The 16481-nt window shown below is 40.2% G+C and overlaps 1 protein-coding gene across 1 annotated transcript; it reads right to left on the reverse strand.

The window, feature by feature from the left end:
* Positions 1–734: 734 nt before the first annotated feature.
* Positions 735–14192, reverse strand: znf142 (zinc finger protein 142). The gene is made up of 8 exons (XM_015376981.1): positions 14042–14192; positions 11818–12306; positions 11640–11729; positions 9451–10269; positions 9202–9379; positions 5339–8138; positions 3500–3605; positions 735–1688 (listed from the first exon to the last, which is right to left on the reverse strand). Exons 2-8 carry the CDS (start codon positions 12302–12304, stop codon positions 1156–1158), a joined length of 5013 nt encoding a protein of 1670 aa, XP_015232467.1. The 5' UTR covers positions 12305–12306; positions 14042–14192; the 3' UTR covers positions 735–1155.
* Positions 14193–16481: the final 2289 nt, after the last annotated feature.

Genomic DNA, 16481 nt, shown 5'->3' on the forward strand with positions numbered 1-16481 from the left:
CTGAACATGAAGGTCTGCTGCATGTTAAAACTGCCTAAACATACTAGCAGCAACATTAACTGGAAGATTGTTGAATATGAAGGTAAAAATGCCAAATATCAGTGTTATAAATATAAAAAATGTCTTAAATAAAGCCTTGTGTCAACTAATGTTGGAATAAACCTTTATGTTGAGAACTTTTTGGTCTGTGGCTCATTTCTTTCTTAATTTTATTTACAGTTGGTAAACAATCCGACTTAAAAATACTCTAATTAGCAAAATGGAATTAAAATAAATAGAAAAATATAAAATTTTTATTTAATAAAAAAAAAAAATCACTGAAGGTCACCCCATATAGCACATATGGAAAATGGGAGAACTACTTTGGCCACTGGATTGGGATAAAATATTCTAATTGATCTAGAAATGGAAAAATGTTAAAACTATGGAATATGACAGAGTCAGATGATAGCCGTTTCTGTTTGTCTGACCCTGTAATGTTTTGGTTTTGTCATATTGTGTCTCTAGTTTGGGTGAAAAGTGAAAAAATGTCTTTAAGGATTGATCTGTCAATGAAGCTTGATGTGGTTTCTGTTTTACTAGGAGAGTTTATAGACACTCACTTAGTTAATTTAATCATTGTACTCAAAGGTTTATCTTTAAAGCCAAAAATAGATTTTCACTTAACATTAATTTCTTTAAAACATTTATTTAGCATTTTTTTTACTTTAGAAAATTATAAGGTTTCAACCATATAACAATAATAAAGCCAGAAAACAGAAACAGATGGAAAGTTCTCAAATGTTATTCTGAAAATCGAACTTGTGGATGAACGAATTCATTCAATGTGGGTAAATGAATTTCAATGTGTCGGAGAGAGGCTTTTGGGTTGGTACATTAACTGTTTAAATGTGTTCTGTGCGTTGATTTATGTTGATTTAATAATAAAACATTTTAAAAAGTAAGCCAACTTGCACACAGGGGGCCCGGGTTCGAATCCCCGCTGGGGGGAATAAGCTACCAGCGTGGGTCCTTGGGCAAGACCCTTGACGCTAATGCCTGCTTCGTAAGTCACTTTAGATAAAAGCATCTGATAAATACAGAAAAATACAGAAACAGTTATTACTCAGATGGAACCAAGAGCTTCTAAATGAATGTTCATAGATCTCAGTATCTTTATGGAGTTTCTGTGTTTTGCTTTGCTGCCAAAACTTCATCAGATACACAAACTTCTTCATTAGTTGGAGGGGGCTGCTGGTTGATGGATCCTCGTACAGCTCCTGTGCGCAGCGCCCCGTCCAGCGCCTCCTTCAGGGTGAGGACACCACCTTCAGAGTCCCTCAGCACACCCTGTTCCACAGACTCCCCAGGATGGTGCCTCTGGAGATGTTTTACCACCTGGAACCTCTGCTTGGCTCTGTAGGAGCAGTGGCGGCAGGAGAAAGGTCTCTGCTCCGTGTGGGACAGGAAGTGATGTCGGAGCCCCGCCGGCCACCGGAAGGATTTCTGGCACAATCCACACGAGTACGACCGATCTTCCGCGTGCTTCTTCTGGTGGGTCTTCAGGATGAAGCTTGTTTTGAAGGCTTTGCCACACTTCTCGCAGACGTAAGGACGGACGTCACAGTGCTGGGTGTCCCGGTGTGAGCGCAAAGCATCTGATCTGTTGGTCCGATACTCGCACTTGTCACAGGCATACGGTTTCTCCCCTGAAGAATTTAAACAAGGAGTTACACCAAATATTTTATTTAATATTAATAATAACCATCTAGTACACCAAAACATTACATTTAAAACAAACAATATATTTAAAGATTAAGATAGCAACCTGAGAAAATAAAGAAGGATGGGCTAATCTAAAGAGATTAGGGAGGTCTAAAAAGATTAAAGAGGTTCTCAGATCAGTTTTTAACAGTTAGTCAAAGGTGATGTTTTATACAATAAAAAAAAAAGATTTAAAATGATGGATCTGGTGTCTCAGAACAAAAGAATTGCAGTGGAATGAGGAGTGAGTAAGAGACGGAGATTATTAATATGACTGATGTCAGGAAGGGGAAAGCAGAGAGTTTTAAATGAGAGGAGAAGACAAACAGATTTGAAAAGTGTGTTTATAGTACCATCAATAATAAACTCTGTCTTGTCACTGTTAAGGTGTACAAATAAATTATAAAAATAATGCTTGAGCTCAGAGAAACAATCAGGTTGGAGGGTGAGAGTATAGATTGGTTTGGTAGTGATGTAAAAATGAGTGTCATCACCCAAACCCATAGAATCCCTTTTAAAGAAAGCAATAAAAATATAGGATAAAAAATAATTTAGTTTCTACCACTGTATTTTTTTAGATGAATGTAAATTTGTTAATAGCTCCTGAATTTCTGTCACTTATTAAGGAAGCCTGCTAACATTAGACCGCCGTGCTATCACCACTCCCGTCTCTTCCACCAAAATTCCAACAATCTAGGTCTCTTGTTAAACTTTTTATCTATTGAATAAGAGACCAGGAAACAATGAGTGAACCATGGGAAACTGCTCATGTGGCTAACGCTTAATCCACAAAAATATGCACGGGTCAAATTCTTGTGCATTCTCGATAAAACGTGAATCTAAAGAAAATTTCGGAGGGATCTGTATATGAAAAACATCAGGTTTTGACTCCTTTAAACCAATTTAAAAGTCTTTAATGGAAGACTGTCATTTAATATTTCTCTTAACAGAGGAGAATATAGAAAAAAAAGAACTTATTTTTAAGAATTTAGTGGAACAAATTTAAACTGGGAAGCCAGGACTTTTGATTTTTCAGGAGCTCATGATGGGTGGATATGAGGACACTCTACTTACAGAGTTCAGTTACATACTTTGTTGTACAGAGAAAAAGGCCCAAAAGTTAAACCTATCCAGATGCTTGGAGACATGTGGGAGGACCATCACAGAGCGAGGACATGGGTTATTAAAGACTATTCAGGTTTCTAGATGTTTGTTTGAAGAACTGGTAGATTAAACATAAGAATCCAGCCTGGTTTCAGAAATCAGTTCCTATAGCAGGCTTTGTGATGGTAGGAGGTTGTATCATGGTATGGGGAAGAATCATTTGATCTTTACTGATAGCATGGTTAATGCAGAAAAGTCCAGCAGACATATTAAAGCAGGATCTGCTGATTTTAAAACCACGTCTTTTCGTGGGACGCCCATGTATTTTCAGCTAGACAATAGAAAATGATCTTTCTACAGCCTTTTTTACAAGAGTAGTGAACTCTATAAAAAAAAGACCTATATTAAAACTCAGAGACAGAAATGTCCTTGTGTGGTGAATACAAAGAATCCTAAAACCTCAGGCTATTTTGTTTTTGTTACATTTGCGAAGGCTTAAATTGGAGGGATGGATACCATACCTGAAAAAAAAATCTACTTTCTCCCAAGAAAAATACAGTTTCTCCTCTAGTTGATTTATGGGACGATCCTATTTATGTTCAAAATCAAGCCTATTTAAATTCAAATTTGGGCTTCTGTGTGGAGTTCATACCTGTGTGCTTTGTCATGTGATACTTCAGCTGGGTCGCCCACTTGCATTTGTATCCACACTCTGGACAAAGGTACATCTTCTCGTCTTGATGAACTCTCATATGCAGCTTTGGTAGAAATGAGTGAAATTAGTGTTTTTATTTTAGATACAACAAAGCAGATATATTCAACTTAAACCCAAGGTTAACTTCATATTAACTGAATATAAAGTTCAGCCAGATTTTAGAAAATAATAAACTTCAGGTCTTAGATAACACAGAAATATCCAGTAGTAACAAGCTGTGGCATTGTGTATGATGATTTTATTTCCTAATGCTGTTGTGTTAAACCCAACCTGAGGTCTTAAAGGTATAGTGAGGGATGTTGTTTTTCCAGGTGGATCATCAAAATAAGTGGTCCTCCCAATTGTCAATCATTCAGGTGATATGTTTACGTAAGGCCGTCCTTAGTGCTTGCCCCCATTTTCACTTACCGGTGGTGAGTCTGACATAGTGGAAAAATTCGGAAATCTTCTTTTGGAAAGTAAGTTTGTATGAGTAATCCAAACAGCAAGTTTTAAACAGAGCGTGGAGGAGGAGAAATGGGCTTATGCATGCTTTTGCACGCATTTAACAGGCGTTACCTCTAGGGTGCGGGTACTGGGTTGTGTATATGCAAGTGGCCTTTTCCAAAATTTGCCTCCACTATACCTTTAACGTCTACACTACACTGTACTTATATCACTGCAGAGTGCAGTAAATAGACCTCAGAACAGGTCTAGGTAATAAGGTAAATCTTTAAAACCACAGCCGGAACATCCAAACAAAACAAATAACATTTTTGCCCTGAACAAAACACACATTTTTTTTCATCTTAAAACTCAAGTGAAAGGAAGTTCTCCTAAAAAACGTGAAAAAAACGCAATTAAATAATTCAATTTGAGGCAATTATCAGGTTATGCATTTACCCTTTACTGACTCATGTTGGTCAAGTGAAATTGCTGAAATTAAACTGGAATACCCTCAAAAGTTTGAATTCTGAATCAGAAAGGCTATTCAAGATGGATGCTGTTCGCATTAAAAGTATAAAAAATTCTACTTTGAACGGTAGCTTTAGGATATACAAGGAGATACTTTTTAAAGTTACAAAAATAAGGTAATAATTTTACGAAAATAAGATCATAATGTTTTTACAGGACTAAAGTCGTACCATGAAGACATCAAAGTCATGATATGAGGAGAAAAATACATAATGTTACAAAAAAGCGCCGTCTTCCCCTGCGACTGTGATGCTCGGCTCAGACTGATCCTGCAGATTGATTGAGCTGATCACATCAGATCTTGATAACCCCAACAATGTTTTCTTCTCATAGTCCTCTCATATTATTACAGCTTCGTACTGATAATATTGCCACTTAATTCTCAAATATTTATTTTTTTCTTGAAATGTCTAGATTTTTTTGTCACAATTGAAAAAAAGAAGTCTTAGTATGTCTCTAATACTCAGTTGCAGTTCTTTATCACGCATCTAACATAAAGTCAGATAGTCACGTACTACTTTTTAGTGGTTATAAGATGTGTTATTTTAACATTGTTTATCTGTGCAAAACAACAATTTTTAATTGTTATGGTTGTAATAGTGGCCATAGTAGCCATATATGAACAACAGTAAATATGAGCCTCTGAAAGCGGGAAACCAGAAAACTCGGAGATTATGACGATCAAATTTCCTAGCTATAAGATAAACCAAATGCAACGTCACCAAAGCTTTAATGTTGCAACTTTCACCAAATCTGACCAATTGATTACCCGTTGATCTACATGTATAATCAAATAAATAATTTGCTCATATCTGACCTTACCTTCAGCCTAGATGGGTCAGAGCAGGTGTAGGCACACTGCTCACAGCTGTAGGGTTTCTCCCCAGTGTGAATGCGGATGTGCCAGGTGATCTTCTGCTTGTTTCTGGTTGCATACTCACAGTCTGTGCATTTGTACATGCGTTTGCTCCCGTGTGAACGGAGGTGCTGCTCCAACACCAGCTGATGCCGACAAGTAAACTTGCATGTGCTGCACCTGAGAGGCTTGTCCTCCGAGGCACCCTCCTCATGTTCGCTCAGAAGGTGTTGAGCCAACAGCTGCCTTGTTTTGGCTGCAAAGGAGCAAAGCTGACAATGGTGTGGCAGGTGGGTCCTCTGATGGATGTCAAGGCTTTCTTTAGTCTGAAACACCTCCTGGCAGGTAGTGCATTTCACTTCAGTGTGTCTGCTCTGCTGGTGGTGCTTCAGTGTCACTTCACTGCTACATGTAAAGTCACATTTCTTGCATGAAAAACAAACCTGAAGTTTGTGTACCCGTTTGCAGTGGTTTCGCAAAGCAATCTCGGAACTGAAACGAGCATTGCAGTGACTGCAAACATGCCGCAACTCCCCTGAGTGACATCTGCGGTTATGCCGTCTGACATCGTCAGGAGCGTAGCCGGTGAAGTCACACAGTGGGCAGAAGTGTGTCGGCTGCTTGTCGTGGATGCGTATCTTGTGCTGACGTAGTTTGGCCAATGCGCCAAAGGTCTTGTCGCATACGTCGCAGCTGTGTCGGCCAACCCCTGTGTGCAGAGACTTGTGCTCCTCTAAGCGGTAGCGCCTCAAGGTGCTGAAGGAACAATAGGTGCAACGATGCCGTCGAGCAACTTTGTGTTTGCGTGAGATATGCTGCTCCATGCAGCGTTGTTGCCTGCAGCCGAACTTGCACTCCTGGCAATGCAAACGTTTCGGAGCTGGACCCTGAGACTTTCCTTCCTTATGATCGGAAAGTATGAGACGGTTCAAAGAACGTTTGGACGTCTGGACTTCACCTGGATTCATAGATTCTTTCTTCTCTTGATTGTCTGAAGCAATTCTCTGACTTCGTCTGAATCCAGAGTTTGGTTGCTCCCTGGAAGAACCCCTGTTACTATTATTCATATAGTCTTCTGTGCTTTTCAACTTTTCACCCCCTTTATTTTCAATTTCTGAAGCGGCCTGATGAAAAGTCCCTTGGCAGGTCAATATGTGCCTTCTTATTGTTGGCAGCTTGGTTGCAGAAAAACTGCATAACTTACAGTTCAATTTACCATCTTTTCTATCATAAAGAGTTTCAGCCTGTGATAATTTTGGTCTTTTAGTTGATATTTCCTCCCGAATTTGTACATCCGTAGGCTTATCTGCCTGGGTTACACTTGCCCGATCTTCTGTAACGGAGTCTGATTTGTTTTCGGAGGTGCACGCTGTTTTTCCTAGATGTTTCAGCACCGTCGACATCTCATTTGCAGTCGACAGAACTTCCATCTGATTCGAGTTTGTTTCCTTTTGAGCTCGTCTCGATTCTCCTCGAGCCACACCAGAATTTCCCACTGAACTTTGAGGCACACTTGAGCTGCCAACAGATGCTCTTGTGTTGTGCGAAGGTACCGGGTGCTTCTTTTTCAGGTGGTAGTCCAGCCCGCGCCTCTGTTTGAACTGCTCCCCACAGGACCGGCACTCGTGTCTCTTTATACGGCTCTGGCACAGAGCTCTGCGGTGGTATTCCAAAGTCGACTCCCTGCTGGTTACATAGGAGCATTTGTCACAGCCATAAACATGTTCAGATGGCACTGCAAGCATCTGGACTCGTCCCTCTAAGACCATGGCTTCTGCTTGGTCCTTGTCGTGTTTCCTCAGAGTTTTTAGTCGGACCTCAGAGTGTGAGGGCTGGTTCTCCCCAGAAGGAGAAGCAGAACCAATTGTTGCATTACTAACTCCGTCAGGTGGGTGCATTCGATTGTCCACAGTCTCATCAGCTTGACTCAGACTGGTTAAAGGCTCACTTTCATCTTCTAAGTCGCTTTGCTCAAAAGGTCTATGTTGCATTTCCTCCAGCAAGTTTTTAGGGTCTAAGGGCTCTTGTGATGAGCCAGGGTTTGTGGATTTCAAAGGTGGTGTGTTTCTGAGGTTTTCATCCTGGCTTTGTAAAGCTGTGCTTTGGTCTTCACCGGTTGTCAGAGTGGTTAACACCAGGGTACAGTACTGCTCCGGACTACTGATGGATCTTTCTGAAACCGCTTCATGACCAACTTCTTGGGACGCAAAGTCAAAACCAGATTCATCAGCTTGTGAGGCGAAGGAGCTTTCTGTGCAGAGATCGTTCTCCGATTGGTTCTTCTGTGTACCAGAAGCAGGTTGTTCAGACTCCTCGTGACCCACTGAGGATTTACGGTAAAAGTCATCCACAAACGCTGCAGAATTCCTCTCTTTCTCCTTCGCTGCATAACTCTCTAGCCATGCCGTATCTCCTGGTACGTAGCCATGGGCTTTCTTCTTGTGCAGGAAAAGGCTGACGCTGCTGTAGGATGAGTAGACGCAGAGGGCACAGTAAAATTTCTTCAACTTGGTATGTTTGCAGTTCTCGTGGTTTTGAAGTGCCTGCCGGTAGCGTGTGGAATACGTGCAGTATTTGCACTTGTATGCAGACGACTTCTTCTCCTCTCCAGAATGTTTGACCGACATGTGGTTGCGGAGCTCATACTTGCGCTTGCAGGCATACGCGCAGATTTCACACATGAGTGACTTAGCCTGATGCCGTAGTTTATGGCTCTTAAGCTGGTCCATTCGGTGACATCGGTAGGAGCACTGATCACATGAATATCTAGAAGAGACAAGTAGTTTATTCAGTGTAGGACAGAGAGATCCATGCAACATCCTCCACAAAAACTGGCACACATGGTAACAAGGAGTACAAATTCTTAAGGTCCTTTATAATATAATGAATTGGCGCTATATAAATAAACTGAATTGAATTGAATAATCCAGTTTTCATTATTAGTCAATTTTATCCAAAGCCTCATTTACCTTTTCTGACTATGTCTCCGAATCAGCAGAATCTTAACTCTGCTCATGCATCCGTGAGGTCAGGTTGGCCAAATTATGGCATTTTAGCACCCTTGTACATGGCATCAATGGGGCCTGATTTCTCCACAACATGCACTTAGAAAAATTCTTACGATGCAGAAAGCTCTGTGCAGAAAAGCAAGGTGACTGAGCAAAAGCTCCTGCTAGTGAGGGATTGCACATATAAACTAGGTGTCTAGAGACATCTTAAGATTTTGCCTATAAATGATCAGCAGACTGTGGAAAAACTCTTGGAGACAAAAATTTGTCAATCTTGGATGACACAATGAGGCTTGGCAGCTGTTCTAGCATGCACCGTGACAGCAGCAGCTTCCAGTGGAGCAATCACAGAGCTATTAAGCTAAAAGATCACTTTTCTGTCGCCGTTGTTCTATCAAAGTATATTATTTAGTGCGTAATAAAAAAAAAAGTTCAGATGTTGAGAGGAGAGTGGCAACCAGCGGACGTCCAAGGCTAAACGCAGACAGGGCTAACCTTAGCCAGTCTGCAGCAGCCCTCTCTCAGCAGAGCCGTGTGTGAAGGACCGCTGCCTCTGATGGCGAGTTTTTTTTAAATATTATTCCCCCACTAAATGAAAAAATAAGGATTTATTACTATCTAGAGACTATTAATAACAGTACTCTTCTGTTCCAATTGACCCATATTTATGCTGCGTGCTCCCGTTCTCCCCAAGTCCATAATTTCCAGTGTACTTCTCAAGAATATACTTGGCGAGAACACGTCCATAGTCATGCTCTTGTGAATTGAGAAACGGGCACTGTTTCAGAAATCATGAACGTCAGATCTGCGTTGCTGTCTACCTGAGGTCTCCAGCGTGTTTCCTCATATGAACGGTGAGATAATGCTTCCACTTGGTGACGTATCCACATTCAGCACACATGAAGTTCTTTTCATCTGCGTGGACGAGCATGTGTTTGGACAGGTAGGACTCGTCCCTGCATCTGAACTCACACTGGCTGCACTTGTGAGGCTTCTCACCTGGAAACATAAAATAAACATCAGGAGGCGTCAGGCGCAGCAGGACAGAATGTACCCGAGTTCCTCCTCACTGCTGTGCATCAGGATGTGTCGCTTCAGGCCGCGTTTGTGCGAGGTGACGTAGCTGCACTGAGAGCAGCGGTGGATCTTCTCGCTGGCGTGCAAATGTCCCACGTGCTGCTCGAACTCCACAGGGTTAAAGGTAACGAAGGGGCAAAAGTCACAGCAGAGCTTTTCTTGGCCGGTGTGACCCAGCCGTCGGTGCTGGAGGAAGACCATCTTATTGGAGCAGGAGAAGTCGCACTCTGAGCAGTGATAGGCCAGGTGGGTCCGGTAATGATCCTCCATGTCTGCTTCGCATTTGAAGACAGCGCTGCAGGCGTGATGACGACACTCTGCGGCTTTGACCCCGTGCTCCTCAGCGGCGTGTTTAACGAGGTCTTTGCACTGGGAGCTCTGGAAAGAGCAGCCTTCCTGGAAACACGCCATTGTTGCACCGTCTGACAAGTGTGTCTTCATGTGAGCCTTCAGGGCCCTGCTGTGGGGAAAGCTTTGGCTGCAGGAGGGACACGGGAAACTCGAACTGCCTGCAGTCTCCTCCGCCTCGTCAGGATGCACGCTCGCCACATGGCGGCGGATGGCGTTTCTCTCCACAGCAGAATAATCGCATAGATGGCAGCGGTGGATCTTCTCCCCGGCCTCTCGGAGGCGGTGTATGCGTAGCTTACTTTTGCTGGTGAAATAACGATCACAGGTTGGACACTGGAGGTTGGGATCAGGGAAATGTAACCGTAGGTGCTCCTGGAGGTGGGAGCGCATCTTGAAGCAGCGCCGACATTTGGGACAGGCGTGGGTGCGATACATCTCCTCAGACCCCGCAGAAAGGTATGCTGATGGACAAGAGCAAAGTATCAGCTCAATTCAAATCATTCATAAATCTCATTTTTAGGCACTTTACAAGTCAAAGAGCACCGTCTGTGCAGTTTGACTTGTAAAGTTCATATATATATATATACATATATATATATATATACATATATATATATATTTATCTGCAATAAATATATATGTATATATCTGAATATATTTAATATATAATCAGACACAAAATAAAGAACATTTGCTCAGATTCTGATGATTTATTTTCAGCCTATAAATTGTTTTCTATCTAAGCTAACTTCTTTGAGTTGCTGCAGCAATCCCTCCACCTCTGCAAGCAAGTGGAGAGAAAACGTGGAGAGAAACGGTTTCCTTGAAATTTTATTTTTATTTTAGCTTTTACTGCATTTTATCTGTTTTTACTTGTGTTGTTTAAATGTTATCATGTGAGGCACTTTGTGACTTTGTCTGTGAAAAGTGCTATACAAATAAAGTTTACTTACTTACTTACTTACTTTCCTTGAAATGAGAAATGGAACCAGGCTCAGTACAAGGCAGTAAATCTGTAGGAAGCTCTGTGTTAGAACTTGTTTGTTAAAACTGACTTACGATTAGTAGGTCGGTGCTTGAGTTGCCTTTTTACTAGTGTTGCGCCGATGCCATTTTTTAGCCCCAATACGATATCCGATACCTGGCTGTGCTGTATTGGCCAATACCGATACCATCTGTTTGAAATTGATGTGTGTGTGTGTGTATGAAGCACTGCATACTACTTGGATGTAAAATAATTGCCATCATGGCTTTGTCGACCTTTGTGAAGCAGCAAAAAGACTAATACAAAGTAAATCCAGTAGAACTTTTTATTGCCTACCTGGAATGGGTGAAAATAGTTGAATAAACTTTTGGCTCTCAAAATGGTATCAGTGCCCTACTTGTTGGTACTCACCCGATACTGATACCACCGTTTTAGTGCTGGATCGGGGCCCCGGTCGATGCTGGTATCGGTATCGGTGCAACACTACTTTTTATCAAATACTTTTTTTCTCCCGAATACGTTTTTTCAAGGCTACTTTTTACTTTTAGTTGAGTATAAATATAATAAAGTAATGCTACTCTTACTTAAGTGCAAGTTTGGTATATCTACCCACATCTGATGAAGACAGTTGTGAGACAGCGACTGCGGAGGTGTTTTAGACATTTATGATTCCTGCTGCTTCTAACTGTCAAAAATGTATTGATTTTCTTCTCAATAATTGAGGGAAACCATCTTGATAATGTTTGTGAAATACCCGTTTGAATTTCCCCATAATCCACAGACTCACCAATTTCCTGAGACACCCTGAAGGAAGGAAGGAACAAATGACATAATAACTGTGTTTACCAGTAGATGGTGCCGGACATGCAGCAGTGGAGCTGTCCTTCTCCACGGCTGCTCCTGGTTGTTTCTCTGCTGGTGATTCAGTCAGACTCCCTAATAAAAGATGCAAAATAACAGAAGAAAGACAGACATGAAACATGTCTTAAATGATTCCCATGTCTCCTCCAGATGTTGTCTTTACCTGGATGGGTGTTTTCCACATGTTTGTGATTCAACATGTGAGTCCTGAGCTGTTTCACATCCTGAGAAACAAACTGGCAGTAGAAACAGCCAAACGGCATGTGGCTCCTGCGGTGGCTTTCCATCTCTCCCTGCGTAAGGAAGGACATTTTACAGGAGCGGCTGGTGCAGCAGATCAAATTCAGGCCGTGAACGGAGGTCAGGTGGTTCTGGTTCTCCAGACGGTCTTTACTGCTGAACTGGCAGCCTTCCTCGCTGCAGGGGAACGGGCCCTCTGTGTTCTGCTCCCTGTGGTTGGCTTTAAAGTGTTTTTTTAGAGCAGCTGGTTTGGAAAAACTCTGACTGCATCCAGAGCATCTATAGATGTCCGGCTGGGTTCCGTGGGACGAAGCTGGATGCAGGTTTGGACAACAGTGGGAGATGAAGGTGGACGTATCTGAAAAGTTCTGCCCACATTTATCACAAGCATGTTCTTCTGTCTCCATCATGCCTGAAAAACACACAAAACACTGAACCTGATTTATTTACATTTAGCCTCACAGCAAAAATTTAAATCTATATGTTTTTTTTCTTAAAAAAAGGGATTTTTTTCTTGAACTGAGGAAGTAAGTGAAACACTTTGTCAATGAAACAAGACAATTTACATTGAAAATAAGAAAAACAATTGCATTGTCTTATTTCAAGTGCATACTTTCTACTTATCTTATTTTAAGAGTAAATATAATCATTGCAATGGGAAATCAGCTTATCTACTTACTCAAATTAAGGGTAAATACACTTAATTTAAGAATTTTATACTTATTTCTAGATCATTTTTGCTGTTCAATAGGGGTGGGCATTGATCGTATCGTTTATCGGGATACACATCTAGTCATTGTGACAATTTAGATTTATCGTCTAACAGATTCAATAGATTTAGCAATAATAAAAAAAAAATCCAAAATGGGTGAATTGTAAATTTTATTTATAATATTTTTCTTCTTTCGTGTTGTTTTCTTTACATTGAGGTATTGGCAAATTTGAGAAGTATCTTTAAATGCAATTTATATGGGATATTTAGTAATATAAATTACACTTCTTTATGCAACTCGTATATTGAAAAACGCCTGGTTTAAACTTGCAGTTTTCCATTAGTTGTGTTTGTAATTGTGAGACTCTGCTTGCTGTGGCAATCATTCACAGCGTGGTACAGTTACCACCAAAGAACGAAATTAATAACTAAATGATTTTATCTGAGTGTTATCATCAGTTTTATCATTATCACAATAGTACCACAAAGTATCATGATAAGATTTTAAGCACATATCGCCAAGCCCTAGCCTTAAAATAAACAAAACTTCTAATAGTTTATAGGCTTTGAATTTTTTTCATGCTCTTTTAAAAATGGTAACCCTTTTAAATGAGCTGATTTTATATTTCTTTTCAGGACAGTCACTGATGTTTGGTTTGCTAAAATGAAATAAACAGAATTTAGATTTTCTTCCAGCTAAATCCAGTTTTGCATTCATGCATCCATTTTAACAGGGGAAAAAATGCATTAGTGACTTATTCATTACCTAATTATAACAGACAAATAAAAGACAAAAGAGGTTGGCCCTAAAAAAAGATGACCTGCAGAACCATGGTGTAAAAATCTACATACTAAAAAACAAACCTGTAGAATTTCATCAATAATCCCAAAAGCAATTAAAACGTGAAGAAATTTGAGAAGGTTTAACAGATCCATCATAACGTTGCAACTTAAAATCCATGTATCCAGCATGGTGGAGACTGCATCATGGTTTGGGCCAACATCTTAAAGCCATTGGGGTCGGATTTCATGTTGAACTGGTGAAACTATAGATACAAAAAGAAGTCCTAGAGTCTCCTCTTAATAGAAAGTATCCAACTCCACAGGGAGAAAACTAAAGAAATGAACCACCCTGGCTTCCGTAGAGGAGCAGCAGCTATACTCCAAGCTGCCTCTGGATGATGAAGCTCTGACCAGCATTTCAGCAGCTTGTCTCCAGGATCTCATTAATTATATGCTTATAGAGTCAGCTGTTAAACAATGTGAAGGTCTGAATTATGTTAACACAGTTGTTGTTATACCAGGAAACAAAGTGATGAATAGTTAGATATGTGAAACAGCTCCTTTTAAGCAGATGTCAGACCTCCCGCCTGAGCGTCCAGCCTGACCGAGTGTCTGAAAAACAAAAGATCAACAATCTGATCTCGGTTCTCACCGCTTCCTCTGGTTCCTCGGATGATTTCTGTTGTTTTTTGTTGTTTTGAAGAACCGATAACAGCAGAATGACGGACTGGAAGCTTTTATTTACCCCAAAATTCTGAAAAAAGAGCTCCTTAAGGGCGGCTGAATGCGAAGCTGTTATCACTAGCTTAGCTTAGTGCTAACCAGAATGCGCCGAAGTTAGCTTCCGATTTGTAGTGGAACCAACTCCTGCTCTAAAGACTCCAGACAATGGCTCACAAAAAATATTCTTGTTTTAAAAAAATAATAATAATAACTGATTATTGTTTTTGCAAACAGCACAACTTATTTTTTGTTAGTAAATTTCGAACATTTCTTTCAGACCATGTTTTCAGTGTTTGATTCAAAAAGTTTTTTGTTGTTTGTTTTCAAAGCCTAACAATGAGATAGTGGTTGTTAAATTTTAGCATACAATCAAGTTAATTTTACATCCACGTTATTCATTTATTTGAATAATTTACTGTTTTGCCCAATAAATATTAGCTTCTTTATTTACCAGGGTAATAGCTGTTTAATGGCTGGAGTTATTTATTAAGACTCAACTCCTCATGCTCATGTGCCTCTGAGCAAGGCACCAAACCCCAAATTGCCTACAGATCTGTATGTGAATGTTTGTTTATTAGCATGTGACTGTGTGGATGTGTAAAAGAGCTTTGAGCGCTCCAATAGAAACACTCTGCAGTTCACATTTGCTGTATTCATAAAAAGTTAATCAATAAATGTATTGTGTTTTAAGTATGATGTAGGTTTTGTGGCTTGAGATAAATTCTACGTTATGTGAGGTAATTTAAAATAAACATTTTTAGATTGAACTGGTTGCTGATCGGGCTGCACAGTGGAGCAAAGGGTAGCACTGCCGCCTTGCAGCAAGACGGTTCTATTTTCAATTCCTGGCCCGGGGTCTTTCTGCATTGAGTTTGCATGTTCTCTCTGAGCATGCATGGATTTTCTCTGGGTACTCCGGCTTCCTCACTCATATGACTGTCAGGTTAATTGTCTTCTCTAAATTGTGTGAATGGTTGTTTGCCCTGTTTGTCTCTGTGTTGCCCTGCGATGGACTGGCAACCTGTCCAGGTTGTACCCCGCCTCTCGCCCATTGACAGCTGGAGATAGGCACCAGCACCCCTCACGACCCCACTTGAGATTAAGCATGTTAGAAAATGGATGGATGGGTTTAAAGGAAACTCATACCACTTTATTATTTTCAAATACAATTGTTTATTCCCTGAAATAAGAATCATCTTTCCATTAGCCTAAATTCAGATTCAGCTGCACCCAGGTCTGCTTTTTAGTAAAAAATGCTGAGAATTTGTGGTTCCATACTGTCAAATCAAATGAAATATAAACTGTATGCTGATGAAGGTTCTCAGTCATCCAGGTCATAGACATTCCATAAAAATTCAAAAATATATCCACTGGACTTGGTTTCCAAGATTTGAAGACGTTTCGCCACCTCTCCAGGAAGGTTTCTCAATTCAAATGTCTGGATCCGCAGTGAGTTAAGACTCAAACTCACTGCGGATGTGAGAAAGCTTCCTGGAGAGGTACGAAACGTCTTCAAATCTTGGAAACCAAGTACAGTGGATATTTTTTGAATTTTTAAGGAAATATAAACTACTGTAAAGACAAAAGAGTTATGTTGAACTAATCATTTTCCATCCAATACAATAAAATAAAAACCAGAAGTAGCTTCATAGATTTTTCATTTGGAAAAATCAGCTTTCCCAGCAGGAAAATGAAACAGTTGAAGTGTTTAATTTTCTATTGTGTGAAAGATGCAGATCAGGTTTGTCCTCTCAGCAGATATAGTCCCTAAAGATGGACCAAAGCAAAGGTTGCACACATTGAGGTATAACAATAACAGCCCCCCCCCCCAAAAAAAAACAACAACAAAAAAACACAAACAAACAAACAGAAAAAACAAAAAAACAACAACAATGAAATGTTTTGAGTTTTTACTATAACAGCACATGTTGCAAAGTTTAAACAGTGTGCCTACTGAATTTCCTGGAACCATTTCAGTTCAGGTTCAACTTCAGTTTTCAAACAGGGTCTCTGCTAAAGTCTTCTGTGTGAAACTGATCTTTGAAATATTCACAAATAGAATAAAATCTTAAATAAGTCGATTAACGATTCTTAATAATCTACATATTACAACAGAACTGATCGATGCAGAAGAGGATTAGCGCCACTGAAGAAATAAAAATAGTAAACTGATTTTTAAATATTATTTCAGCTTAAGTAAGAATTCTGACTTTACTCTCAGAATTCTGACTTTTTTTTTTCAGAATTCTGACATTAATCTCAGAATTCTAGATCGTTCATTTAGATTTCTTATTATATTTCGCTGAAGCTCCGAATCAGAAGCCAACTTTAGTCCCGGAACCATTGGCGATAGATATTGGTGGATAGCC

The sequence above is a fragment of the Cyprinodon variegatus genome, unplaced genomic scaffold (genome assembly GCF_000732505.1).
Source record: "Cyprinodon variegatus isolate N-32 unplaced genomic scaffold, C_variegatus-1.0 Scaffold145, whole genome shotgun sequence".
Lineage (NCBI taxonomy): Eukaryota > Metazoa > Chordata > Actinopteri > Cyprinodontiformes > Cyprinodontidae > Cyprinodon > Cyprinodon variegatus.

Bases quoted from the DNA above. Each gene is read 5' to 3' on its own strand.
- znf142 (XM_015376981.1), bottom strand. From the start codon at position 12,304: ATGATGGAGACAGAAGAACATGCTTGTGATAAATGTGGGCAGAACTTT. The intron at 10,270-11,639 runs GTAAACACAGTT...CTTGTCCATCAG, and splicing joins ATGTCCGGCACCATCTACTG to CATACCTTTCTGCGGGGTCT. The intron at 3,606-5,338 runs GTAAGGTCAGAT...TTTCTACCAAAG, and splicing joins CTGACCCATCTAGGCTGAAG to CTGCATATGAGAGTTCATCA.